This window comes from Gopherus flavomarginatus, chromosome 4 (assembly GCF_025201925.1).
Source record: "Gopherus flavomarginatus isolate rGopFla2 chromosome 4, rGopFla2.mat.asm, whole genome shotgun sequence".
In the NCBI taxonomy this organism is placed as follows: Eukaryota; Metazoa; Chordata; order Testudines; family Testudinidae; genus Gopherus; species Gopherus flavomarginatus.
Genome location: NC_066620.1, coordinates 68,109,044 through 68,135,693, shown reverse-complemented (window position 1 = coordinate 68,135,693; position 26,650 = coordinate 68,109,044). Strand labels below are relative to the sequence as shown.

The 26,650-nt window shown below is 43.1% G+C and overlaps 1 protein-coding gene and 1 long non-coding RNA gene across 11 annotated transcripts in view; one reads left to right on the top strand and one right to left on the bottom strand.

Moving 5' to 3' along the window:
- The window catches only part of LTBP1 (latent transforming growth factor beta binding protein 1), a 358,939-nt gene that overhangs the window by 257,971 nt on the left and 74,318 nt on the right, over positions 1-26,650 (top strand). For all 10 annotated transcript variants that reach the window (XM_050951316.1, XM_050951315.1, XM_050951321.1 and 7 more), the window contains 4 exons: positions 351-473; positions 2,404-2,526; positions 5,505-5,627; positions 14,742-14,867. In XM_050951316.1, coding sequence (XP_050807273.1) covers positions 351-473; positions 2,404-2,526; positions 5,505-5,627; positions 14,742-14,867 — 495 coding nt within the window. The remainder of the gene's footprint in view (positions 1-350; positions 474-2,403; positions 2,527-5,504; positions 5,628-14,741; positions 14,868-26,650) is intronic.
- The window catches only part of LOC127049943 (uncharacterized), a 77,106-nt gene continuing 71,780 nt past the window's right edge, over positions 21,325-26,650 (bottom strand). The window contains exon 3 of the long non-coding RNA XR_007774113.1: positions 21,325-21,432. This is a non-coding gene — a long non-coding RNA (uncharacterized LOC127049943). The remainder of the gene's footprint in view (positions 21,433-26,650) is intronic.

Below are 26,650 nucleotides of genomic sequence, written 5' to 3'. Positions count from 1 at the left end.
AGGGGAAAAAAGATTAGTGTAGATAAGGATAGTATGGACATAACTAACTCATGGTAGAACTGTGCTTTGAAACTATTCACCAGCCTAGGCTAGAATACAGTTCAGGGATCAAGAAATTTTAGATCCATGTGTTTAACAAAAAAAGTGTTCTAATCTATACTGGATTAGATTTTTTTTTAAGTATGATTTGGACAAACTTTAGCTGGTCCACAATGGCTGGCCAAATCATGTCAGGACCCAGTTTAATTGGATCCATGTTCACATACAATTTAAATACCATTCTATTTGAAAGCCCATGTAGATAGGAACTAATGCATATATATATATTCATGCTTTCTTTGTATTCACAGATATAGATGAATGTCAGTATGGCAATCTCTGTACAAACGGACATTGTGAAAACATCGAGGGATCTTTCAGATGTACTTGTAGCCAAGGTTATAAACTATCTGCAGGAGGGGACCAGTGTGAAGGTAGGAATGTGGCTAAAACTCAGAATAATTCATCTAATGATTCTATAGCATTTTGCATCCAGTAGGACCCCAGATGCTTTACAAAATAACTATTAATGCAAAACAACAAAATATGCAATGTAAATCCTGCATAGTTAAAACTTAAAACAAGTCAGAAAATTCAAGAGCTAAAGTTTCTATGCTAACTTGGCCTTGCTGTGCATTCTGTATACTTTGTAACATATATTATAAAACATTATGATATCTAAGAGTATCAATCTAATAGTCGAACAAATACAAATAAACTCATGTAGATGTTTTAGGGACTTGCTGTGGAAGCAGGAATAACCTGGGGATCTGTCCTTCAATCATCTTTTTATTACAGATTTATACGATTCCTAGGACAATGGGGCTACTTGGTGGTACTATTGTAAAAGGAATAATACTTATTAATGATAATTTATTTCAGATTTCATGTCAAACTTAAACAAATTTTAGGGGGAGACTGAGGGGCTTGGAGGAGTAGCTCAGGAGGCAAGACAGTCAGAGTTTAGAGGAAATATGTAGGCAAAGCTAGACTATGTCCTCAGAACCCTTTATGGAAAAACACACTTACCAAGCTAGGCATACATGGAAAGTTGGCCTTTCCTGAAATGCACACCTCTAAAATAAGGACCTGATCCTGCAATGTGGTGCATGTGTCTAGACACTAGCCAGTCAGTTAAGTCAGTGGAGGTTCATAAATGTTAAAGCCAAAGGGACATGATGTTTATCTCATCTGACCTCCTGTATAACACAGTCCAAAGAACCTCACTCCAGTAATTTCTGCATCAAGTCCATCATTTCTTTTCAAGCTATACCATATCTTTTAGAGGAACATCCAGTCTTGATTCAAAGACTGAAAGTGATGGAGAATCCACCACATCGTTTCACAGTGGTCTGTCCATGCATATCACATTGCTGTTGGAAGATATGAAATGGATATATCTCTGTTTAATCAAAACCAATTTTGATCCACCGCCCCTAGGGTGGACCACAAGCAGCTAACATCTTTTTAAAAATGTTAAAGCTTGTCAATAGTAGGTGCTAAAACATTTTTAAACACCACCAAATTAAAACTTGTTAGCTAATGCAGTTTTTTAAAAACACCTTTTTTCCTAGTTAAGCAATCATTAAAGACCACGCTATTCCAATAACACATGACTCCCTAACATCACTATGTGGTAATGGTTCGGTACTGACTCATAGAAACATGTGCTACCTTCTGAATCAGCAATACCACTTCCTGCAGAGTCCTATCCAATTTGAGTATCCTATCCGAATCCAAATGTTGACCTGGGCTGACCCCACTTAAGTTTGAGAGAACTGAAGAGATCACTCTAAACACTGAGAGATTAGCAGTGGCTACAGTAGCAAAGAGAGACATTTGATTCATCATAGTTGCAAGATTAATTCTAATATAGAGCAACTGTTTAAATAAGAAAATCTAATCTTTATGTAAAATTTGACAGTATAGCAGCCTGCCAGTGTTTGCTTGAAAATCACACCTTGTTAGAAGGTGGTGATTCTGTTGGACATTGTTTTGTGTGTGTTGCTGACACAATGGGCCAGTTGGCTCATTACCTCAGCCAGCTATGTGAGAGATGGAAGAAGCCCTCAGGCAAATGCGTGCGTGTGCATGTGTGCATGCATGAAGGACAAATGAGTATTGAGAGACAGAACCCTAAATGAAGCCAAGTCTGAGGAGAAGTCTTAGGCTGAGGTTTCATCTAATACTATTTTGAACTTACCTGTTCGTTAGTAAACCAAACCAAAAGAAAAGTGATTTTCTTTTGACTCTTCAGTTTTCTTTGAGTGGGATGTGGACACCTTGTGCTTCAAAAGAGGCATTTTCAGAAGCATGGCATTGCTATTTTCTTTTTTAGATACACATTTTTCTTTCCATTCATAGATATAGATGAATGCCAGCAACATCATCTCTGTACAAATGGGAATTGCAGAAACACAGATGGGTCTTTCAGATGTATGTGTAGCCAAGGTTACACATTATCATCTATGGGAGACCAATGTGAAGGTATGTATGTGACTTAAAACTACTTGTGGATTTTTTCCATGAGATCCTGAGTATTCCAACCGTAGGCACAACCACTTCTGAGAATGGAAAAAGAAGATGTTTTTCTCCTCCTCTTCTCAGTTCTTTACTATCTGATTGATGGTCTCTATCTATACCACCACATATCTCATGTTTTCTCACACGCACAATTCCTGTCACCTGCACCTATGGCTCCAACAGGAACTTGAGGAGAATAATTTGATTGTTTCTTTTGAGTAAGGAAATCTCCTCCTTGCTCATATTCTAAAACAGAGGGCAGTATTCATCCCTGGTTACAAATGCTTCTGCCATCATGGAAAGTCCACCTGTGGGGGCTTTCTGGGTTACAGCTGCTTCTGTGGCTGGCTTGGGGGATTGCAGTCAACCACCACAACCCTAGACAGAAGCACTGGCAGAGTGGCCTGGCTTAGCTCCTGTGGAGCCCAGTGGTAGTACCCCTGGGGGGAGGGGGGGGGAGCAGTGTAAACGCTACCTGCCCTTCCCCAGAGGTGAATCCTTCTGGAGCTCAGCAGCCTGCTCTGTCTCAGAAGTGCAATTTGCACAACAATCATACAAAACAGAATAAAAAAATACACAGCAAAATCCAGAAGATATGCTGTAGAAAATGATCTTCTTATCTTTTGGTGATATCTCAAATAAGATTTCGGGCCGGATATTAGCAAATTAATACAATAATTAATTCTGGTATATTCTCTGTCCTTGCTTATTCTCATTGCTTCTTGACATTCTTATATGAGCTTCATCTCAAGAAAACCTTCAGCTCAAGGGGTCTCTCTCCAGGTTTCAAGAACAGTTTTTCTGGGTTATCTTAGAGAAAAACCCTCAGATGGTTTCACTTTGGAGTAGACACAGACACAAAGAGGCCAGAGTCTTCCCAACAGTTCTTCACATACAACTCCTAGATCTTTAAATCTCATATATAGAACAAGATTGCACATGAAGGAGCTTTGGGAAATTCTGTTCAGGGGCTAGAATCAAATAAGACATGCAGAGAAAAAGGAAGATACCATCTCCACAATGATTCACTACCTCTGTTGGTGGGAAAAGAGTAGCCCATGTAGGTAGTCATAGGATCTTCCCTTCACAGACTAGGATGCCAGCTTCTCTTGCAATTCATGGAATCTAATGTTTTAAGAAATCAACGAAAAAAAGCTCTATTTCTTTGGGGTTTTGCACTCTGATCATAGGAGCTATGAACAGTTACAATGGAAGACGAGGGGGTTGTGTAGTATGTTAGGATTAATAAAATTTCGCTTTGAATGAATTTGGCAGAAAACATTATCTTTTTGTGGGGTTTGGCATTTATTCAGTGCAAAGGAGTTAATTTTTTCACTTGCTCTCAGTCAAAGTGAATTATCATTTAAATAAACCATCATTTTTTTCAGTTGAAAATATGCTATAAATATAAAACACATTCATGTGAAATCAAATATGTTTATCAAAAGTTCACATAATGTCATCATCATTAAGTGCAATTTCATCTGAAATAAGAACTTTCGCATATGCAAGAAAGCTCTAAAAAAAATAAAATAAAATAAAATAAAAAGATTAAATCCAGAGATCAGAAAGAGCCTTATGTTCTTTTATTGGGTTCACGTCCAAATGGAAAAGGCGGCATCATTTTGGTCTGCTAAAAAATCATGCATAAAAGGTCAGAATAATAAAAATCCATCACATCAAGCTGTTTGTTTTGTGTATCAAAGAAAATCCTATCTTCCTGTAGCCTACATACTCTTTTTTCTACTTTATCTTCTTTTACTTTCCGTTTTCCTCTAAAACTAGTGAGACACAATCATAAAACGTTAAATAGCTTCCTTTGCAGTAGTGAAATATAGTATCCATGTAATGTAAGCATTTTGGCTATAATCACTTCTTCATATTGTCCTATAACAAAATAGCTGATTTATTGCTTCCTTGCATTTATCAAAAGCAGCAAAGAGTCCTGTGGCACCTTATAGACTAACAAACGTATTAGAGCATGAGCTTTCGTGGGTGAATACCCACTTCGTCGGCTATCCCTCTGACACTTGCATTTATCAGTGTATCATTTCAGCTGCTACCATCATATTAATTTCACAGTGGTTGAGGCCCTGATTCTCAGCTGAGACCTTATGCCAAAGCCTAGTTACGTCAATGGAAGTCTTTCCAATGACTTCAAGGGCTTTGGATCAGTCCATTAGTGTAAATCGATATAGCTGTATTGACTTCAGTGGAGCTATGTTGAATTATACTTGCAGACAATGTGGACCTGAGTGTGAATTCTTAATATCATTACCAGTTTATAAAAATTTGCATGGTGGCCCAGTAGTGTCCAAAACAAACAAGTTCAGAAAGTACCGAAGCGTGAATTCAACTCAATTTACAAAAGGTAATCAGGCAACATAGTTTGTACAATTTATGGAGAAAGCATAAAAATCCTACATATCTATGTGGAACGGATTACATAACCTGGGCAGCGTTCATTTATAAAAACTGCTTTGAGTGAGATTACAGCATCTTATTGAATGACAGTAGATTAGTTTGTATTGTTTGCATGTAATGGAACTAATGTTGCAGAAGCATCATAGTGTTTGTGTTGCATGTACATCAGACTCTGTATTTGCATCACTGTGGAGTTCGTGTTTTCTAAATGTGTACATGCTTTAGGTTTCTAAGCCATTGAAGTTGCTTGTAGTGCAATAGCCCCACAGTTCACATGGAAATGGAGGAGAATTTTGTATAATTGTCTCATGCATCTAGAAGGAGGGAGTTGTCTCAGTCAGCATTACGATCAACATTGTGTGGGCACTCTTGCTATATTTAAAAATTTGTTATTTTTATTTAAATATAGTAAATATAAGCTGTTACCTCAAGTTAATATACCAGTATTAAATATGTCACTTTCAAGAGTTTATTTAGTTTTGAAATTATCTAATTTTTTGGCAATGGTTTGATTTCAGACATTAACGAATGCCTTCAAGACAGTGATATTTGCCTTAGAGGAAACTGCATTAATACTGAAGGTTCTTACGAATGCACTTGTCCAGATGGCTTCCAGCAAATGGCCAACAGGGGATGTCAAGGTACAGTCTGATTCGGTTAAAATATCTGATGAATGTTATAAATTATAGTATAAAAGAGAATCCCAAATCAACAGGATTACAGGCACCTTCTTATCCTTCTCTTCTTGCTATAAACAATCATCTGCTGTGCCACAGGCAGACTTCCCTATACATTGAAAAACTGTTCCAACAGGCATAGTCTCAGCCTTCATATCATGAGGTAGGAATTCTTTATAAACTAACATGGGGTTAGAGTTGTGTCTTCCCAAGTCCTGAGAGAGATTCATTTTGATAACACAGGTTGTGCTGAAAATTACAACAAACCATTTTATACCATTTTTATCAATGTTGTAGATCTGTTAAGTACAAGATTTAAAAAATACAACAGGAAAATAAATGAAAAATAAGACTACACAATTAGGTATATTTATTCTGTATCTTGTTATAATTAATAGTTCTTCTTAGAGTGCTTGCTCATATCCATTCCAGTTAGGTGCGCGCGCTGCGTGCACATTCGTCGGAAGATTTTTACCCTAGCAACACTCGGTGGGCTGGCAGGGCGCCCCCTGGAGTGGCGCCGCTATGGTGCCGGATATATACCCCTGCTGGCCCATCCGCCCCTCAGTTCCTTCTTATCGCCCGTCGGTCGTTGGAACAGTGGAGCGCGGCTTAGCTGATCTCCACTTCCCTAGCTATTCGCTCATTTCTAATCGTTATTGTGTATATAGTTCGATATTCTATATTTCTAGTTAGTTTTCTAGTTTTATTAGTTCTTGGTAGTAGTTATTATGTATAGTTGAAGGGGATCAGGGATTAGCCCCTTCCCCTCACCCGGTACCGGGGCCCATGCCTGGTTCACCGGGATTCAAACCGTGCTCGGCCTGTCATAGGCCGATGCCTACAGGAGACCCTCATGACTCCTGTCTCAAGTGCTTGGACAAGTCCCACCTCGCAGACAAGTGCCGCATCTGCAAGGCTTTCAAGTCCCAGACGAAAAAGGAGCGGGACATTCGTCTAAAGCAACTCTTGATGGAGGCAGCTCTAACTCCTCCATCTTCGGCACCAACTGTGGCACCGGGGACAAGTGCCTCCTCCGCACCGGAGCGCACGGGTACAGTGAAGGCTCCTTGACACCAGCCGTCACCGGCCCAAGCCCCTGCCCAGCACCGCTCTCTCTCTCCCCAAGGAGCAAGAAGCATAAGACTCCTACGGCTCCCATATCTACGCCACAGTCAGAGCGCATAACTAAGTCGGACCGCCCAGCACCGTCAACTGCCGTGGCACCGATGGAATCAACGGTGCAGAAGATGGTCTCGCAAGAGCTGTCGAGTCCGGTGCCTACCAGCTCCCTGGCACACGCCGTGGTTGAGCTTACCGTGCCCTCCACGCCAGAGACGTTCTCCACGGCATGGGAGTTGATTGCCTTTATGGAGCCCGAACTGCCTCAACCCCCAGCACTGCCGGTGCGGCTTGTTCAATCATTAGGCAAGCCCACCCTGATGAGACCATCCTCGCCCGGTGCCACTGAACGTCGCCGATCACGGTCCAGGTCCTGCAGGCACTCTCGGTCCCGTCATCGATCCCGGTACCATTCTCCATCTAGGTACTGGTCGTACTCGCGGCACCGTTCGAGATCCCAGTCACCGACCCGATACTCTCGGCACAAATCCAGGTCCCGGCACCGCTCGCGGCATCCTACCTCTCGCAGCCGATCTCGTCGCGGGGATTCAAGGCACCAGTCGACCTCCCGGCACCGCACCGGTCGCAGGTCCCGGTCTCACTCCTGGCACCGGTATGACTCCCGGTACCGTTCTCCGCTGCCGCGTGGAGACAGATCAAATGGACGCAGAGACCCTTCCCAAATGGTCTCAGCTCCTCCGTGGCCTTCTTGTCATCCATCCGTCTCATCCCATGCAGACAGTGCTTCCTATGGGGATTCGAATACTCACAGCAGGTTCGCCCAAGGAACCCATGGGCCGGACCAGGGACCTCATCAGTGGTCCTTTTGGACACCTTGGGCTTATCACCAAGCCCAAGGTAAACCTGCTGTACCATCACCCTCCGGTCCCTCAGAACACTGCGTGCCAGAGGCCACTGTTAGCAGACCTCCCCTGGCTGGTATGGAGGAAGCTCCTGCCCGTGCACCGGACCCACACGATCTTCTGGCTCCGGAGGTGCCCCAGGATCAGGAGTCAGTACAGGACCCACTCATCCTGGGGCTTTCATCGTCCTCTTCTCCGGATGAAGCAGTAGCGGGGACGTCATCATCGACCTCAGGTCACACCAGGACCTTCTGCGGCATGTCACCCAGAATATCAGCTTGCCAGTCGAGGAAGTTCCAGAGGTGGAAGACCCAGTGATAAGTATATTGTTGGCAGAGGCAGCAACTAGGGTGGCCCTCCCCTTCATTCGTTCGATCCAGGCTAGGGCAGACACCATCTGGCAATCCCCAGCATCCATCCCGCCCACAGCCAGAGGGGTCGAACGGAAATACATAGTGCTCTCCAAAGGGTATGAGTACCTATATGTGCACCCCCCTCCCTGTTCCTTGGTTGTACAGTCCGTCAATGAACGGGAGCACCATGACCAACAAGCCCCTGCACCTAAATCAAGGGAGGCTAGGCGAATGGATTTGTTGGGACGAAAAATCTATTCCGCCGGAAGCCTCCAACTCAGGGTAGCGAACCAACAAGCCCTCCTGAGTAGGTACAACTACAACACCTGGGAGGCGGTAGGGAAGTTTACAGAGCTGGTCCCGCAGGACTCCTGCCAGGAATTTACAGCACTCTTGGAGGAAGGACCTCCATACAGGCCTCACTGGATGCCATCGATTCAGCAGCTAGAACGGTCACCTCTGGAATCGCTGTGCGACGTATATCATGGCTGCAAGTGTCAGGCCTGCTACCTGAACTTCAGCACACTATTCTTACCATTTGATGGCCAGGGCCTATTGTCACAGAAGACGGACCCTGGGCTACAGAGTCTAAAAGACAATCGCGTAATTATGCGTTCGCTCAGAATGCATATGCCACAGACTCAAAGGCTATCCTTCCGCTGCCAACCTCAGTGCCCTTACCCCCTGCCTAGGCCAAGGCAAGACTTTACCAGAAGGCGAGGTCGTACCAACCGCAGACGTCAGTCTGGACCTCAAGGGGGTAACAATTCCGGTCCCACCAAGCCAACAGCGGGACCCAAATCAAACTTTTGTGGGTGCGCCCAAGAGCAGTGTACCAATTGTCTCCCAGGATCCTTTTCAGTTCTACAACCACCTTTCCCTGTTCCTCCCTGCGTGGTCCCAATTAACCTCGGATCTTTGGGTCCTACGCATGGTGGAGCTTGGATACCATCTTCAGTTTGTTTCACCCCCTCCCTCCCAACCCCTCTCCTTGTCCCTCTTCAGGGACCCCTCTCACGAGCAACTCCTCCTGCAGGAGGTTCGGAGGCTCCTTACAATCGGAGCTATAGAGGAGGTACCGGAGGAATTAAGGGGCAAGGGTTTCTATTCTCGATATTTCCTAATCCCCAAGGCGAAAGGGGGCCTCTGGCCTATCCTAGACCTGCGAGGACTGAACAAATTCATGAAAAAGCTCAAGTTCCGCATGGTATCCCTGGGAATTATCATTTTCCCTGGATCCCGGAGATTGTTACGCCGCTCTCGACATGAAGGACGAATATTTCCACATTGCAATTTACCCCCCGCACAGACGATTCACCACAAAGCGTAGGTACTATCAACATTATCAGTTTACGGTCCTTCCCTTTGGCCTCTCCTGGGCCCCTTGGGTATTCACGAAGTGTATGGCGGTAGTCGCCGCTTCCCTCCATTGTCGTCGAATACATGTCTTCCCATACCTTGACGACTGGCTTATTTGAGGGATCTCCGAGGCACAAGTCACCAGTCATGTGAGCATCATCAAGGACCTCTTCACGCGTGTAGGCCTGATAATCAATTTGGAAAAATCCACTCTGGTGCCTACGCAGAGGATAGAGTTCATCGGGGCCACGCTGGACTCCAATCTTGCAACGGCCAGTTTGCCTCTACCTCGTTTTCAGGCTATAGTCTCCCTTGTACAAAGACTTCAAAGCTTCCCGACAACCTCTGCCCGCACTTGCCTTGGCCTCCTCGGTCACATGGCTGCATGCACATTTGTCACAAAGCACGCCAGATTGCGCATGCGTCCTCTTCAAACTTGGCTTGCCTCAGCCTATCGTCCGGGCAGAGACGCCATAGACATTATACTCACAATTCCATAAACAAACAGGGAGGGACACAATCCTCCCCCCTTTGTCTGGAGGTGATTCAACTATGGGACTTCTGCATAGCCCACTCAATAGACCTCGTAGCCTCCTTTCTCCCAGGAGTCCGGAACACGCTCACAGATCAACTGAGCAGATCTTTCCTGTCTCACGAGTGGTCCATCCGTCTGGACATTCTCCATTCTGTATTCCGGAAGTGGGGCTTTCCCCACATAGACCTCTTTGCCTCCCGAGAGAACAGGAAATGCCAGGTGTTCTGCACCCTACAAGGTTGCTCCCTGGCTCCCTCTCGGACGTGTTCCTAATTCCATGGAAAGGTCACCTATTTTATGCCTTCCCACCATTTCCTCTTGTCCACAGAGTTATATTTAAGCTCCGCAGGGACAGAGCCCAACTAATACTGATCGCTCCGGCATGGCCGAGACAGCACTGGTACACCCGGCTGCTCGGCCTCTCTCTGGCAGACCCGATCCCCCTGCCACTCTGCCCGGACCTCATAACGCAGGACTTCGGCAGGCTTCACCACCCAGACCTGCAGTCCCTTCATCTGACAGCATGGCTGCTGTCTGGTTGAGCCAATCTGAGTTGCGTTGTTCCACCTCAGTGCAACAGGTGCTGCTGGGAAGCAGGAAGCCTTCCATGCGGACGACATATCTCACCAAGTGGAAGCGCTTCTCCCACTGGTGCACCCAGCGTGACTTTATCCCCGAAGGTGTATCAGTCCCCATTGTCTTGGACTATTTATGTTCCCTCAAGGAGCAGGGCCTGGCAATTTCTTCTGTAAGGGTGCATCTTGCAGCTATTTCCACCTTCCATCCTGGGGAAACTGGCAGTTCAATCTTTTCTCACCCCATAGTTTCCAGGATCCTCAAAGGCTTGGGGCGGCTCTACCCTCAGGTCAAGCGCCCAACCCCTACCTGGGATCTAAACCTCGTATTAGCTAGGCTTATGGGTCCCCCCTTTGAGGCTTTAGCCACATGCTCACTGCTGTCTCTGTCCTGAAAGACAGCCATCCTCATCGCTATCACCTCCGCTAGGCAAGTCTCGGAACTTCGAGCTTTGATTGTGGATCCCCCATATACGGTATTCCACAAGGACAAGGTACAGCTGCGACCGCACCCGGCATTCCTTCCTACGGTGGCCTCTGCCTTCCACGTTTATCAAGACATCTTTCTACCAGTCTTTTTCCCGAAGTCGCACTCATTGCGTCGGGAACAACAGCTGCATACTCTGGATGTCCATAGGGCTCTTGCCTTTTATATCGAGATGATCAAACCCTTCCGACGTTCGCCTCAGCTCTTTGTAGCTATCGCAGAGCGCATGAAGGGCATGCCAGTCTCTTCCCAACGAATTTCATCTTGGGTGACATCCTGTATCCGGACATGCTATGACTTGGCTCACATTCCGACTGGCCATCTCACCGCCCATTGTACTCGGGCTAAAGCCTCATCTGCCGCTTTCCTGGCCCATGTTCCCATCCAGGAAATATGTTGCATGGCTACCTGGTCTTTCCATCCACACTTTTGCATCATACTACGCATTGCTCCAGCAGTCCAGAGACGATGCCGCCTTTGGCTCAGCGGTCTTACATTCCGCAACGTCTCGCTCTGACCCCTAGGTAAGGCTTGGGAATCACCTAACTGGAATGGATATGAGCAAGCACTCGAAGAAGAAAACACTGTTACTCACCTTTGTAACTGTTGGTCTTCGAGATATGTTGCTCATATCCATTCCAAACTCGCCCCCCTTCCCCACTGTCAGAGTAGCCGGCAAGAAGGAACTGAGGGGCGGATGGGCTGGCAGGTGTATATATCAGGCACAATGGCGGCGCCACTCCAGGAAGCGCCATGCCGGCCCACCGAGTGTTGCTAGGGTAAAAATCTTCCGACGAACATGCACGCGGTGCGCGCACACCTAACTGGAATGGATATGAGCAACACATGTTGAAGAACAACAGTTACAAAGGTGAGTAACCGTGTTTTCCACTTGACAGAGACGATAAATATTCACAGGCAAAACAATTATTAGCCAGCAATTGAGGCTGAAAGGATTTATCCCTTCAGATAGAATACTATTTAAATTTTTTCCTCAAAGAACATAAATGTTTGAAAGTCTTGATAGTCAAAGATTAAGTGCCACTTAGTGAAAACAGTCCAAAACATTTGAAAGTATGCAAATACACATTGAAGATCACTCAAAAAACCTTAATTCTACCACTATAACACTATTAACCTTCCGTTTTCACTTTGTGCCCTTTGTACACTATCTTTGGAAATATTTATTTTGGTTTCCAAGATTTTTTCTAACAGCTTTAAGACATCTCCAGCCTATAACTAGGGACAACTTACTTTCCAAAGATACTGGACCTTACCACTAGTAATAGTTCATTTTCCTTACTCATTTTTTTTTCATAAGAGCTTTAGGTTTGGGTTATGAATAGTTTTTCATAAGAGCTTTAGGTTTGGGTTGTGAATATCTCACATTTGGAGACACCAATGTACTTTTGATTTTGAGTGGTATATTGAACATTGGTTTTAGAGTGTTATGCCCATGGATTAGGAGATAAGCTAACTCTGTGTCTAAAGACACTTCTATAATTTGTGCAATATGTAATTGTAGTGAAACGACTGTGCTATTTATTTCAGAGGGGTAGCCATGTTAATCTGTATCAGCAAAAACAAGGACGAGTCCTTTTGGCACCTTAGCGACTAACAAATTTATTTGGGCATAAGCTTTCTTGGGCTATAACCCACTTTATCAGATGCCTGCTTTCTTTCACTCCATGCATCTGATTAAGTGGGTTATAGCCCATGAAAGCTTATGCCCAAATAAACTTGTTAGTCTCTGAGGTGCCACAAGGACTCCTCCTTGTTTGTGCTATATGTATATATAATTAAGCATAGGTATTGCTGGTGTCCATGGACTACATTTGGCTGTAAAGGTGGCCAGAATCGAAGCAAAACTGTATAGTTACGAACAGCTATAGCCATGTTGGTCTTAGGATAGTCGAGAGACTAGGTCTTTATTAATGATCTGGATGATGGGATTAATTGCACCTTCAACAAGTTTGCAGATGACACTAAGATGTGGGGAGAGGTAGATACGCTGGAGGGTAGGGATAGGATCCAGAGAGTGACCTAGACAAATTGGAGGATTGGGCCAAAAGAAATCTGATGAAATTCAACAAGGACAAGTACAATGTCCTGTACCTAGGAAGGAAGAATCCCATGCACTGCTACAGGCTGGGGACCGACTGGCTAAGCAGCAGTTCTGCAGAAAATGGCCTGCGGATTACAGTGAACGAGAAGCTGTATGAGTTAGTAGTGTGCCCTTGTTGCCAAGAAGGCCAATGGCATATTGGGCTGTATTAGTAAGAGCACTGCCAGCGGATCAAGGGAAATGATTATTCCCCTCTATTCAGCACGGGTGAGGCCCCACCTAGAGCATTGCGTCCAGTTTTGGTTCCCCCGCTACAGAAGGGATGTGGACAAATTGGAGCGAGTCCAGTGGAGGGCAATGAAAAAGCTTATTTGAGTGTTTTGTAGAGCAAAATCTAAAAGTATATTTATAGTCTGAAAAGTGACTATGTAAAAATGGCAACTTCTTGATCAACAGACTCGATCCTTGTATGTATTTAGCCATCTTCTTACTTTGCTGACTAAGATATGTATTACTACTTTTTACCTCTAGTTACGCTCCACAACCAATGAGACTCCAGAACAGGAGTTCTCAACCTATTTACATTGTGGGCCGCATGTACAGCTTTCTGTATGTTGTGTGTCCTGCACCCACACAAGAGTATTTATACTACCTGTCTGGCCCTGAGGATGTCACATGGGTCGCAGATGCATGCTGATTGGGTCACAAGCAGCCCGTGGGCTATGGGTTGAGAAACACTGCTCCAGAACGTTGAGCTGATTTCTATTCTGGCTCACACATCATCAACAGAATTATTGTCTAAGTTCTGGCTGCAGAAATTTTTATCGTTGATGATGCTTGATCCAGAAAGAATAAAGAGTTGATTTTTCTAATTCCAGGTTGAGTTTGCAGGGCAGGCAGGGAGAAAAAATATCTTTACTTGTGAAAACTGAGTACTGCTTGACTGCTCTGTATGCACCGACATCTTGAGAACATGCCCAAATTCTAAAGATGCTTTTTGGCTGTAGTGTGTAGAAAATCAACTTATTGGAAACAATATAATCTTCCAAACTTTGCTGTCAAGACCTTGTACCAAAAGCTCGGCTGCGTTCTTGGCCACTTTAGCAGTACGGAGGGGCCAGGAAGCAGTCAGATTAGGCCATCTGAGAATTCTCCTCCTGACACAAGGGAGTCATCAGCTAGTGCAGAGCTGATGTAGCTAGCCCCTGCACCACTCCCTATCCTCCACTTAGCCACACTGGGAGTCAAGTGAAGGGAGCATGGCTAGACCAGAATGTACTTACTCTCTGGTTGTGCTTAGCTGACATATTGGCCCTTAGAATCTGTTTAACTGGTGGAAGTTAGTTTCAAATGCTGCTCTAACCTGTGCTTGGGGTCAGAGTGGTGTAATTACTGACTTCCTGGCAGCCCCTCCCTCTCTGCCAAACTTCTGTTGAGCACCACAGAAAATCTGACCCTTTATTCTAGTAAACATACTCTTACTGATTTAGCACTTTCACCCATGGCTGAAAACATATCATGTATGGCAACTGAAGCACGTTTCTGCTAACAGGTATGAGCATTCCTCACATAAATTTTGACAGTTTTACTGACCGTCGTTAACCAATGTAAATAAGTTGTGGCAATATGCCAAACACTAATGCACATTGGAATCAACTGCAAAAGTAATATTAGAGAGAGGAGTTTAAAACATTTTACACTCTGCTCTGTGTTTTCCAGATATCAATGAATGTGAAGGATCTGAACTTTGTTTGCCACACGGGGAATGCCTAAATACAGATGGTTCTTTCCATTGCATTTGTGAGCAAGGCTTTTCAGTTTCTACAGATGGCCAGACATGTGAAGGTGAGATGAGTAGTGATACCAAAGTGAATTTCACCCTGTAGCCATATGCCACAGTAAGGATTTCATATAGTTTAAGTGCTTATGTTGCTAAAAACATTTCAAACAACATAAAAGTTGTCTTCTTCCTCATTTGAAGCACCTAAAGCTGCATTAAATTTTTTAAAGAGAAGCTAGAGAACTAAATATTAAATGCTATGCTAATACAATATTGAATGTGCATTGTTAGTCACAAGGAGTTAAGAAATGCAAAAATTAAAGGCCAGATTCCTACTCATGTAAGTGATCCCATTGATTGTATAAAACTAGTTGGGTAAATAAGATGGTCACAATTTGGCTCTAAGATTCCAAAACCAACATTAATATTGCAACCTTGCATATAAAGTATATGGTGTTTTATATTCTTTTTTTTCTGGTAAACATGTAGTTTAATATTACTGTTCATGTCTTAAAATGTGTAGTATGACATGTACAGAACAAGCAGCAAGACTGAATGAATGTTAGAAACTTAACTTCTGCTTTTCTTGTCTTTTGGTGACTAACTGTGCAACCTTAAGGCTTTATAATATTTAATAAATTAAACTGCAGTGTGTGGGAGATTTAATTGAAAAAGGAAAGAGAGAGATGGAAAGAGAGAGAGAGAATAGAACAGGGGTCGGCAGCCTTTCAGCAGTGGTGTGCTGAGTCTTCATTTAAACACTAATTTAAGGCTTTGCGTGCTGGTAATACATTTTAACGTTTTTTAGAAGGTCTCTCTATAAGTCTATAATATATAACCAAACTGCTGTTATATGTAAAGTAAACAAGATTTTCAAAATGTTTCAGAAGCTTTATTTAAAATTCAGTTAAAATGCAGATCTTATCAGTTTAGTGTGATCCTTGCCCTTGCTTTTCCTTGCTGAGTTTTCCAATGTCTGGCATGTATTTGGATACTTTAAGCTGCACACTGGCTTCTGAGTGGTCACTTGTTAACCAGCTCCGCGAGGGACAGAGGACAGATTTCACGTGTGAAAATACCTGTTCACACAGGTATGTGGATCCAAATGCTGAAAGCATTGCAAATACAATTTTCTTCAAACAGTTACATTTCACTGGCAGGAATGTCCAGCACGTCAAAATAGAGGCCCCACGATCTCTCTGGTAGCTTCAAGTGCACTCTGCAGATCCACAAACTTTGATGTCCACAATTCTGAGCTTTTTAACTGAATGAGTTGCATTTCGAAATCTTCAACACTCATCCACTAAAATACAGACAAATCCAAGGCTCTTTTGTTGAACTTTTCAGGTTTAATTAGCAAAGAAAGCATTGGGCCAAATCACTGGAAATCTTGAAATCTGTCAGAAAATTCTGATTCCAGTTCTTGCATGTACTTTCCAATCTCATTGACATTGACAGTGCAACGTGTCGATAGCTCTTTTATGAGTTGGCAGTAGCGGAAAGTAGAAGTTTGAATATCCCTGGAAAAAACTGCTAGTTTCACAATAAATGCATTCCAGTCTTCATAAAGATCCAGAACTGTTTGCCCTGCACCCTGGAGACAGAGGTTGAGTTCGTTTAGGTGAGCAGTGATATCAGTTAGAAACATGAGCTTACACAGCCATTTGTCATTATCCAGTTCAGGGTAGTTTTGTTCTTTTTCTAACAAAAAGGCCTTGATTGCATCAAAACAGTTTACAAAGCGCACCAAAACCTCTTCACAACTTAGCCACTGAATGTTGCTGTGAAGTGGGATGTCGTTATAAGCACTGTCCATCTCTTCTAGCAATGCTTGAAATTATCTGAGAGTCAAAGCAGATCGAGCAACAAGGAAATTCACAGTCGCACCACTGTATTCATCACATTATTAAGCTCTGAATTAAAAATTTTAGCACACAGGTTTTCTTGATGGATGATACAGTGAAATTTGACTGTCAGATGGCCAATTCGATCTTCAGGTAACTTTACAAATCTCTTCTGTTTTCCGACGATGGCAGACAACCATCTGTTGTCTCACAAAATATTTTTCTGATGTCAACACCTCATTCTTCAAAATGGTTTACAAAACTTTCCAGTGTATCTTCCCCCTTTGTTGTGCCATGCAGGGCTTTTAGGCAACAAAGTTCCTCTTGGATTTCATCGGAAGCAAAATATCTTGCAACAACTGCCAAACGTGGAATGTCATTTGTATCCACGCTCTCATCATCTGCAACACTAAACACTGCTGTGTCTTTCAATGCAGTCATCTGCTTTTCCTTAATGTTTTCTGCCATTTCACTTATGTGTCTCTCAACTGTTCTGGCAGAGATGGGCAGTTCTTTTATTCTAGTTATGATTGTATCTTTATTTGGCAAATCATTGAACAAAATCTCTGAACTGCTGAGAAAAACTTTTTATATATTCCCCATCTGTAAACGGCTTTCCGTTTTTTGCAATGCACTGTGCAGTCTTGTAACTTCCTTCTGTAGCTTGATTTTTACTTATGCTTAAGCTTTTAAAAACACTGCTTTGCCTCTCAAAGGCTGCTACTGCCTTTTTGAATGGCTCAGGCTTGTCTACTTCGTCAAGAAAGGTTGTCTCATGCTTCGCTTCAAAATGTTGTCAAACACTTGATGTGCAACAAACAACACTTTCATAACAGAAAGCACAAATAGCATGCTCCTTCTTTTCAATAAATCCAAGTGCGTCTGTCCAAGCAGGCTGAAATGATTGGACACCTAGCTTCGTTTTCTTAGGAGCTGCCATTTTGTCAAATGTTCCCTTCAGCTCTCAGTGGGGGAAAAAATGGCGATAGACGGCAGGCACAAGGTCAAACGCAGTGTGGTCTGATAGAAGCAATTTTAAGATGGGGCTGCTGAGCTGCACCCCCTCTTGCCATGTGTGCAACTCTCACTGTCCCAGGCTGGGGATAGTGGGCCACAGCGGGGAGGCTGCAGAGCACTGATCCAAGGCCAGAAGCAGAGCCCAGGGTGGCCTGCAGGGACTCCAGGCCAGAAACCAGGCTGAACAAGGCTGGAGATCGAGACCCTGGCTGGCAGGAGGTCAGTGGCTTGAACCCCAGATCGGCCCTGCTCAGCCCTACCAGCTGGCAGCTCCACTCACCTCAGCTGCCGGAGGCCTGGACCATGTCTGGCAGGGAGCCTGCGCAAGGTGAGTGGAGCTGCAGCAGGGGGGGACCCTGGCTGGCAAGGTGCTGGCAGCCAGAACCCCAGAGCAGCAACTGAGCAGCTCAGCCAGCCACCGCTCTGGAATTTCCGCTGCCAGCTCCTGCCAGCTGGGGTCTTAGCCCGCTGCCAGCCTGGGGCTGCTTCACCCAGGCCAGCAGCGAGTGCTGAGTGGGACCGGCAGTGGGACCCTGGCTGGCAAGGGCCCAGCAGCGGGAACCCAGGAGTGGCAGCGGGCTGAGCAGCTCAGCCTGCCCCGGCTCTGGGGTTTCCACCACCGGCCCCTGCCAGCCAGGGTCTCAGCCTGCTGCCAGCCTGGGGTTCCTTCACCCAGGCCAGCAGCGGGCGCTGAGTGGGACCAGCGTTGGGACCCCAGCTGGCAGGAGCTGGCGGTGGAAAGCCCCAGAGTGGTGGTGGGCTGAGCAGCTCAGCCTGCTCTGTGTGCCATCAAAAATCAGCTCTCATGCCACCTTTGGCACGCATGCCGAAGGTTGCTGACCCCTGGAATAGAGTAAAGAAATGGAAAAAGGTGAAGGAGAAGCAAGAAGACACACAGCTGTAAACTGGGAAAAGTATTCATAGCTGGAAAATGTTTCCTTTATTTTAAAATCCCATGGTGGGAGTGGAAGGAGAAAATTGGTCACAAAATGCACATAAATTAGAGGTGGTATTCAGACTCCTGGCAAGTTTTAAGTGTGACCATTATTGCTACAAAGTTTAGGCACCTTTAATTTAGGGCTTCTCCAATCTTTTAGCAGTAAAACCTTAACTTAATTTTTTAATGTTCCGATTGCTCTATTTGAAACAATAAAACCCTGTTTGTAATATGTTTAAAAATACAGACATGGAAAAAATATTTCTGCAGTAGAAATAAATCAAATTGGAAATCATGGTTAATTTCTGTTTGCATGAGGCTATTTTAAAATCCTGTCTTAGTGTTTTAGACATTTCTACATTTATTTTCAGAGCTACAAATAAATAGTTCTTCAAATTAGAATTTTAAATTTTAAACCAAATTCATACATCCCCCTCTTTTTCTCCCTCCCCCTTCTGACATGCACGCACATACACACACATATGTAGATCCTTTTCATAAATGGTAGTAAAAACAGTTCCAGTAATAACAATGGTGAGAAACCTCAACCACAGGCATGGAAAGTTTGCAGATGAGGTGCACTTGGGGTTTTTGTTTGGCTCCAACATAAGAGAGTGTTCTGTTGCTGATTGAAAGCACACGCTGGCCAGTGGTGCTGCTCTACTGTCCTTAGGGCGAATTTTAAAAAAGAGATTTATGATCCATAATACACAGAAAACATAATTTTTGCCGTCAACAAACCAAAAAGTAGAAATTCCACCAACCAGATTAAGAATGGGCATTCATATAGATACATGGACTATTCAGTCCAGAAATGCTGTGAAACATATAACAACAATTCAAGAGGAATAAAACCAAAATTAAACAATGCAAACAAACACAAAAAACCAGGCATCTTGAGAAGCAGTTCTAGAGAATGCATGAATAGCAGAAACACTGGATAGAGTTATAAGCAGCTTTGTGTTGGAAACTAGGGGAGATGGACTTCGGACACCCAACCAGCTTCTCCACTCCAAATGTTAGTGCTGGAGGCCAGTTAACCCGTGTAATCTTATTTACACGTGGTGCCACTTCTATAAACCTCAGCCCATCAGTCTACTCAGTGCTGGTACAAAGACCTTCTCTACAGTGGACAGGGCATGTGGAGACCTCCTGCTTGGTTACTGTATTCATTCCTCCCACCTTGTGAAAGATATACTGGGGAGAAATTGAAGTAATTTTTGTCTAGTATATAATATACCTGCTATATAGTAATAGCTAATAAAGCCAAATATGCTGTTGGCAATGGGATATTGCTGTACGACCATGAAGAGATGGGAGTCAAATATTTAGAACTGGTATGGCACCAATCATCTTGTCAGTGCTCAGTAATTAATAGTAGCATGAACTGAAAGAGCCATGCTTTTCCTGCCATTAGAATAGCATTGTCAAGTATAGAAGAGACAGTGGATCTGAAGAGTTCTGGGGGCGGGATGCATTTTTATGATCTCAAACAATGAGAATACTTCAAAGTTCTCCCAGAATCCAGACTGCTAAAATTATTCATGTAAAATTGTGCAGGATGTATAGACTCCATCCAGCGTTTAGCAGGGAAAGGGTTAAATGTCTTCAGTTTCTAAACAAGAACATTATAGTAGGTGTCTTCCTCACTGTAGAGCATAAGGAAGAAGTCAGAAATGTTTAAACTAAACACTCTATACCACAAGAACAAAACAAAACTGTATGTTAAAGGAACATTATCAAGGTTGCAAAATCAAACACTCAAAAACTTAGAAAATGCCCGAATTAAAAAACAACCTCAACTAAACAAAAGCAGTAGCTACTAGTTTTAGGGGTCCCACAAAAACATTGAGGCAGTCTGGCTGGGTCTGTGCCAGTTAGTTAACCAGCACTATTTCCAGAGATGGGGTGGCATCATTTATGACGATGGTTATGTGTACAAAGTTAATCTTAATTACAAACAAAAAGAGAGACAGATTTTTAGCGAAATAGGGATGAAATCAGAAGATGATTTATATCCAGGCATCTAAATATATTTATAAACAATGGCGAGTAAAATAAAAAGTGCAAAACCCATTAACCATGCTTCACAGGTAACTGGTGGTATATATGGGATGCAGATCAGGCAGTAGATTTGACACTGGGAAATGTACTTTAATAACTTGACTAAGCAAGGCTGCTTATAGGCTCCTGAAGCAGTAATAATTTTTTTCATTTATAATTGGCTGCTGTATGCAATCATTTTAATTTTAAAAAATAAAACAAATGTAAAGATCTAAAGCTTTCAAGCAGACACCAATCACTTCAGTTCTGGTTTTTGTATGTCCATAATTTTCAGAATTCAATTTAACATAAAATTAAAAACAAAAAACTATAACATTCCAGGTACTGTGAGAGGATGTGGCTTTCAGCTGCGGAAGCTACTGTTCTTCACACTAGTTGCCTTTGTGAATTTTACTTCTAGATAAGTATCAGAGGGGTAGCCGTGTTAGTCTGGATCTGTAAAAGCAGCAAAGAATCCTGTGGCACCTTATAGACTAACAGACGTTTTGGAGCATGAGCTTTCGTGGGTGAATACCCACTTCTTCAGATGCATGTCATGCCATGCATCTGAAAAAGTGGGTATTCACCCACGAAAGCTCATGCTCCAAAACGTCTGTTAGTCTATAAGGTGCCACAGGATTCTTTACTTCTAGATAAGTGAATGAGAATAGCTGTTTATATCATCAGAGTAGGTACTAAGGACATTTTGCTGGATTTCGCTGCCTTTAGTAATGTGGAAAGATGATTTTCCATCTCTCTGGGTTGTTTTCTTACAAGTTCAGATGTTTTCTGGAAAGTTAAAAACAACAACATAAGATGATTAAGGAGCTTGTGTGGTTTAATTCTGGTCTTGAGTCTTTATGGCTATTGGCCAAAGTAAACTGCACAGCTGTGTAGACTCTACCCTCTTCCAAAGAGTAAATCAAACCTTTGTAGTAGCTGTGGTATTCCATCACTGCCCCCTTCCCAGGAGCTGAATCTGGTGATCAGGCTTGACAGAGTTACCTAATAAGGAAACTCTTGGAAGTAACATTGGGGGACTCATTAGCTTTCCACTCAGCTTGTTGAGATTCTTGTAAAGGTTCTTCCCTAGCCGACTGTCAGCCAGCTTCGGCAGCAATAAGTCGTGGCAACATCCTCGGTGCTAAGCAGCAGCCCTTCCCTGATACATAAGCCTCTCCTCTGGTCCTAGCAACTCTCAATTCTGTACCCAGTGCCACCCCAGTGCCTCTTCTGGGAACCCCTTCCCTCTCCCCCGCATCTCCCCTCTCTGTGCCAAGAACCAACTCACACGTAGTAGCTCCCAACACCTCTAAGTGCTACCATAACATATCTGTATCTTTCAGCCCACCAGAGCTCCTCACCCTCTCTGCTCCTTCCCTACTCCACTTGGTAACTGTCATCCCTCTGAGCTGTCAGGGGACTTCTGTGAAGAGAAGATCTTTCTAAAACAAAAAAAAATGGAAATTCATACACAAAACCCACTATACTGTGTATCAGGTAAGGCTATTGTACACACAAAATACCTACCACAAACCTCAACATTGGGGAAATGAGAAGTTACATGATTAAAAATACTTAATTTCTACCCCTCCATCCAGACACTTTACTACTTGCATAGCCATTGTTCACCACAGACCACACATCACAACCTTAACTGGGCCCTTGCTGGGAAGAGAAGGAAGTTTTGAGAAGGAGGAGCAGGAACTCTGGCATTCCTCTGGAGCCCTGGGTATGGTCCACTAAATGTGCAAGTGAATTCCTCCAATGCAGTATGCAAAGGCCATCATCACAGACACACTAGACCTCAACTTAAATAATATTCTACCATGAAGTCGGAAACTCCATCCGTGGCCTGTCAAAAGTAAACCCAGAATAAATTCATGGCACTTACCAAAACGGGCCACCTTTTTGGTGAACACTTAATAGTTTTCTAGCAAGCTTCAACTGCCCTCTCACATGTGCTGGAGTAGACAGACTGGGGTCATACCCATAATGTATCCACCCTGACCCTGAGGCTAAAGCAGTGACCCAGACCTTAAATGGAAAACAGAGAAACCTCTTCCTTAAGCCAGAGATGCACATCACCATCACCACATGAAATAGCCACCCAGCAATACTTCGTGTGGCCATCTAAACACTATATTTAAAATCCTAGTTATTCTAACAGCCCCCTCATCATTACTATTATTATTATTTATTAGGAGTATTATGGAAGTACCTAGAGGTCTCAGCCAATATTGGGGCTCTTTTGTGCTAAGCACTGTACTGTACAAACATGAAGAAGGAAGCACTCCCTGCCCTGTAAAACTTACAATCTGATTAGAATTCAGTGCGATTTAAGCAGATACCTAAATTTAATCACATCTTTAGGTGCTTTCCTGAAAGCAATGTTTCCCTTAATTTGGACTCAAGTGCTTTGCAGAATAGGTATAGGCTTAAGTACATGCTTAAATGTTTTGCTGATTTGAGGCATTCCTTTTAAAGATCTTAGTTATTCAGGGACTCAGTCCTGCACTTATTACTCAGGTAAAACTCTTACTGATTTCAGATCAGTAGGAGTTTTGATTAAGGAATGCGGAACTGGCATTGGATTTTGAAATATGTAATAATTACAAAGCTACATTTTAATTGTATAGACATATGGTATCTTAGTTACTTATGTTCCCCCACTTTTGTCTCCATGTTTAAGATGTTTGCCCATTACAAGCCAGATGCTTTACAGGGTGATTAAAGCATCAAATGCCCTTTCCGGCTGTAAAACAGGAGGCCTTTGAGTGAGCTGTCTAGACAAGGAAAAATATTTGGAGCTTGGACCCTCTCTGTAGGTTCCCAGTCACTCACTGTATGAGTCAGTCATGTTCAGACTGTGTACTTTTAAAAACAAAATCATCCTCTGTGGATGTGTTATATGTGGATGTGTTATATATTTAATTAGGACACTTGTTGCAATGATGAATTTTGTTTCTGCTGCTTTTCAGTCAATGACCTCACTTTACCTTTTGAGAACAGACTTATATGATCCTTTCCCATCTGTTTTCTTTAATATATAGCTATTAAGAGAAAAGGATACTGTAATTTATATAATTTTAAATCCCTAGTTCTTGTCTTCTCTGTGTAGACTTTTAAAAGGATAACTGTGTTCTGTGGCTCAGGAATCCCTGTTATTAAATTGTAACTGGCCACTGGAAATGTATGCAGTGCATTGCTTTGTATTGTCTTATACACTTGGCTCTCAATCCTATATTCCTTACTCAGACAGAATTCTCATTTGACCTGAATGGAAGTTTTGTCTGAATAAAGAGTGCAAGATCATGACCATTTTCTGTAGCCACATCTACAAAACTCTCCAAACCACAATATGAGGTTAACAGATAAAATATAAAGCTCTTATTCTCAGTAGCAAGAGGAGACAGTCAGAAAAGTGCATGTATCCTGGGTCTCCCATAGTACACTTGCTTTTGCTTTTCTGACTGTAGTGTATTCATCTTTAATAATAATTGTCCTATGGTTATAGTGATTGGTTAGGAGATGGAAGTATTTGGAATGCAAGACAAGTTTTTGACCTCTCAACCTTGATCATGTTTCTTTAACATTATAATAGAAACACACGTATTGGCTACTCTTACTGCTCTGTTAATTTTACTGATATTTTTGTTGTGATGTTGAACAGCTCAATAACCAGTTTTTTAATAGCCCACTCCCATTCCTATTATCACATTCAATTCCTGTGAGATAAATGTATTAATGATAGTATTCTTTACCAAAGACAAATAACCATTTTCATGATTAATTACTGCAACATTTTTCCTTGATCTGTTTAATAAATCAAAATAAAAAGAATTATATTAAAAACATATATTGGCAAAAATCAATCATCTATTGACTAACCACTGATAAAATCTTATTATCACATGTTTCCAAGTAATGTTACCTTTAATAGTACAATGCCCTTGTGGCAATCCAAGCTAAAAGTGAAAAAATTACACCAAATACAATAATAAATATAAGAAGATAAGTATTTCTAAATTTCAGAGCAATATTGGAAATTTTTCATTAACATAAGTATATATTTTAAATTTTTACGTAAGTTTTATATACATTAATAGAGAGGATAATTAAACAGAAAAACTTAGGAGACAAAGTGGTAAATTCTCCACTACTTGGAGTCTTTAAAACAAGATTAGATGTCTTTCTAAAAGATACGTTCTATTTCCACCACAATGTGTTGAGCTTTATGCAGGAATCACTGGGTGAAGTTCTGACCTATGTTATAAAGGAGGTCAGACTAGATCAGCGGTAGGCAACCTAGGGCATGCATGCCAAAGGCGTCACGCGAGCTGATTTTCAGTTGCACTCATGCTTCCCAGATCCTGGCCACTAGTCCAGGGGGCTCTGCATTTTAATTTAATTTTAAATGAAGCTTTTTAAACATTTTTAAAACCTTATTTACTTTACATACAACAATAGTTTAGTTATATATTATAGACTTACAGAAAGAGACCTTCTGGAAACATTAAAATGTATTACTGGCACACGAAACCTTAAATTACAGTGATTAAATGAAAACTCGGCACGCCACTTCTGAAAGGCTGCCGACCCCTGGACTAGATGATCAGAGTAATCCCTTCTGGCCTTAGACGTCTGAGGAGATTCTCCCCCCTGCTCCAGTCCCTTTATGCCATGTAAAGAGGCCAAAACAGCATAGAGGGGCTCTGAAGGCCCTTGATCCAGCTGAGGGAAAATTCCTTTAGAACACCATCTGAGGTAGACAACCAAAGGCTGTTCTCCAAGTACTCCTTCACAAGACTCTGCACAGGGATGGGAGTGGGGCTATGAGTGGGATGGGTGTGTTGGTAGAACCATAGCCTGTAGCACTGCAGAGATTCTGGGTAGTACTGCTGCCATGGGCAGGCAGTGAAAGCATAAGCGCCGACTCTGTGTTGCTGCGGGGCTGGAGCACCCCCAGGGAAAAATTAGTGGGTGCTCCACACCCATCGGTAGCGAAGCTCCCCCTGCTCCCACCTCTTCCTCCTTCCCTGAGCATGGCCTCCCAGCTCCTCCCCCTCCCAGCGCTTCCTGCCCGCTGCCTAACAGCTGTTCGGCGGCACTTAGGAATTTCCGGGAGGACAGGGAAGGAGTGGGGATTTGGCGCACTCTGGGGAGGAGGCGGTAAAGAGGCAGGGCAGGGGCAGGGACTTTGGGGAAGGGGGTGGGATTGAGGCGGGGTGAGGGTGGGTCAGGGGCGGGGCCAGGGGCAGGGGAGATTGAGCACCCATGGGGTAGAGGGGAAGTCGGCACTGAGTGAAAGGCTGCCAAAATTTAGGCAACCATTGAGGGGCAGTGACCAAGTGATTCAGAGACCTTACATTTCCTTTACCCCTTTCAATTGGACTTTAGATCTGAGTATTTTTAAGAGATTTCACTGATATCATTGCTCAGTGATCTCTTTTGGGAGATGAACAAGGCATGTCTTTCCTGATTCTTTTAGGCCTTTGGTATTGTAAATGATGAGGTGTTGTTGACATCTCCGAACACTGGGAGAGATAGACAGAGCTGCACTTGAATGTCTCCATTCTTTCCTTCCTGAGATTTACCAAAGAGTAACATTGTGGAAATGCTTATCTGTCGAAAGGGTTCTCTTCTATGGGGTGGTTCAAAGTTCTGTTCTGTCAACTTTCCAGCCGAATGAATATGTAAGGCCTTTAGTGGAGACAGCAAGAATGAATATAGGTGCCATCAGTATGAAGTTGGTCAGGAATGAGATGTTGAATTCCATTCCCAGGGGCTTTTTTCTTTGAATCCTTCTGTAATTTACTTTTTTCTCAGTTTCTGTATGTTTTAATGTGCACAACTGATTTCACATACAGCTACAGCCTAAACTTGGCACATTTTATAAAGTAAAAAGAATCACTTCTTTCACCACTGAAATTCACCCACCTCAGCAGCAGAACACAGAAGGTGTTTCACAGTGGACAGCATCACTACTCAACATTTACAATAGCTT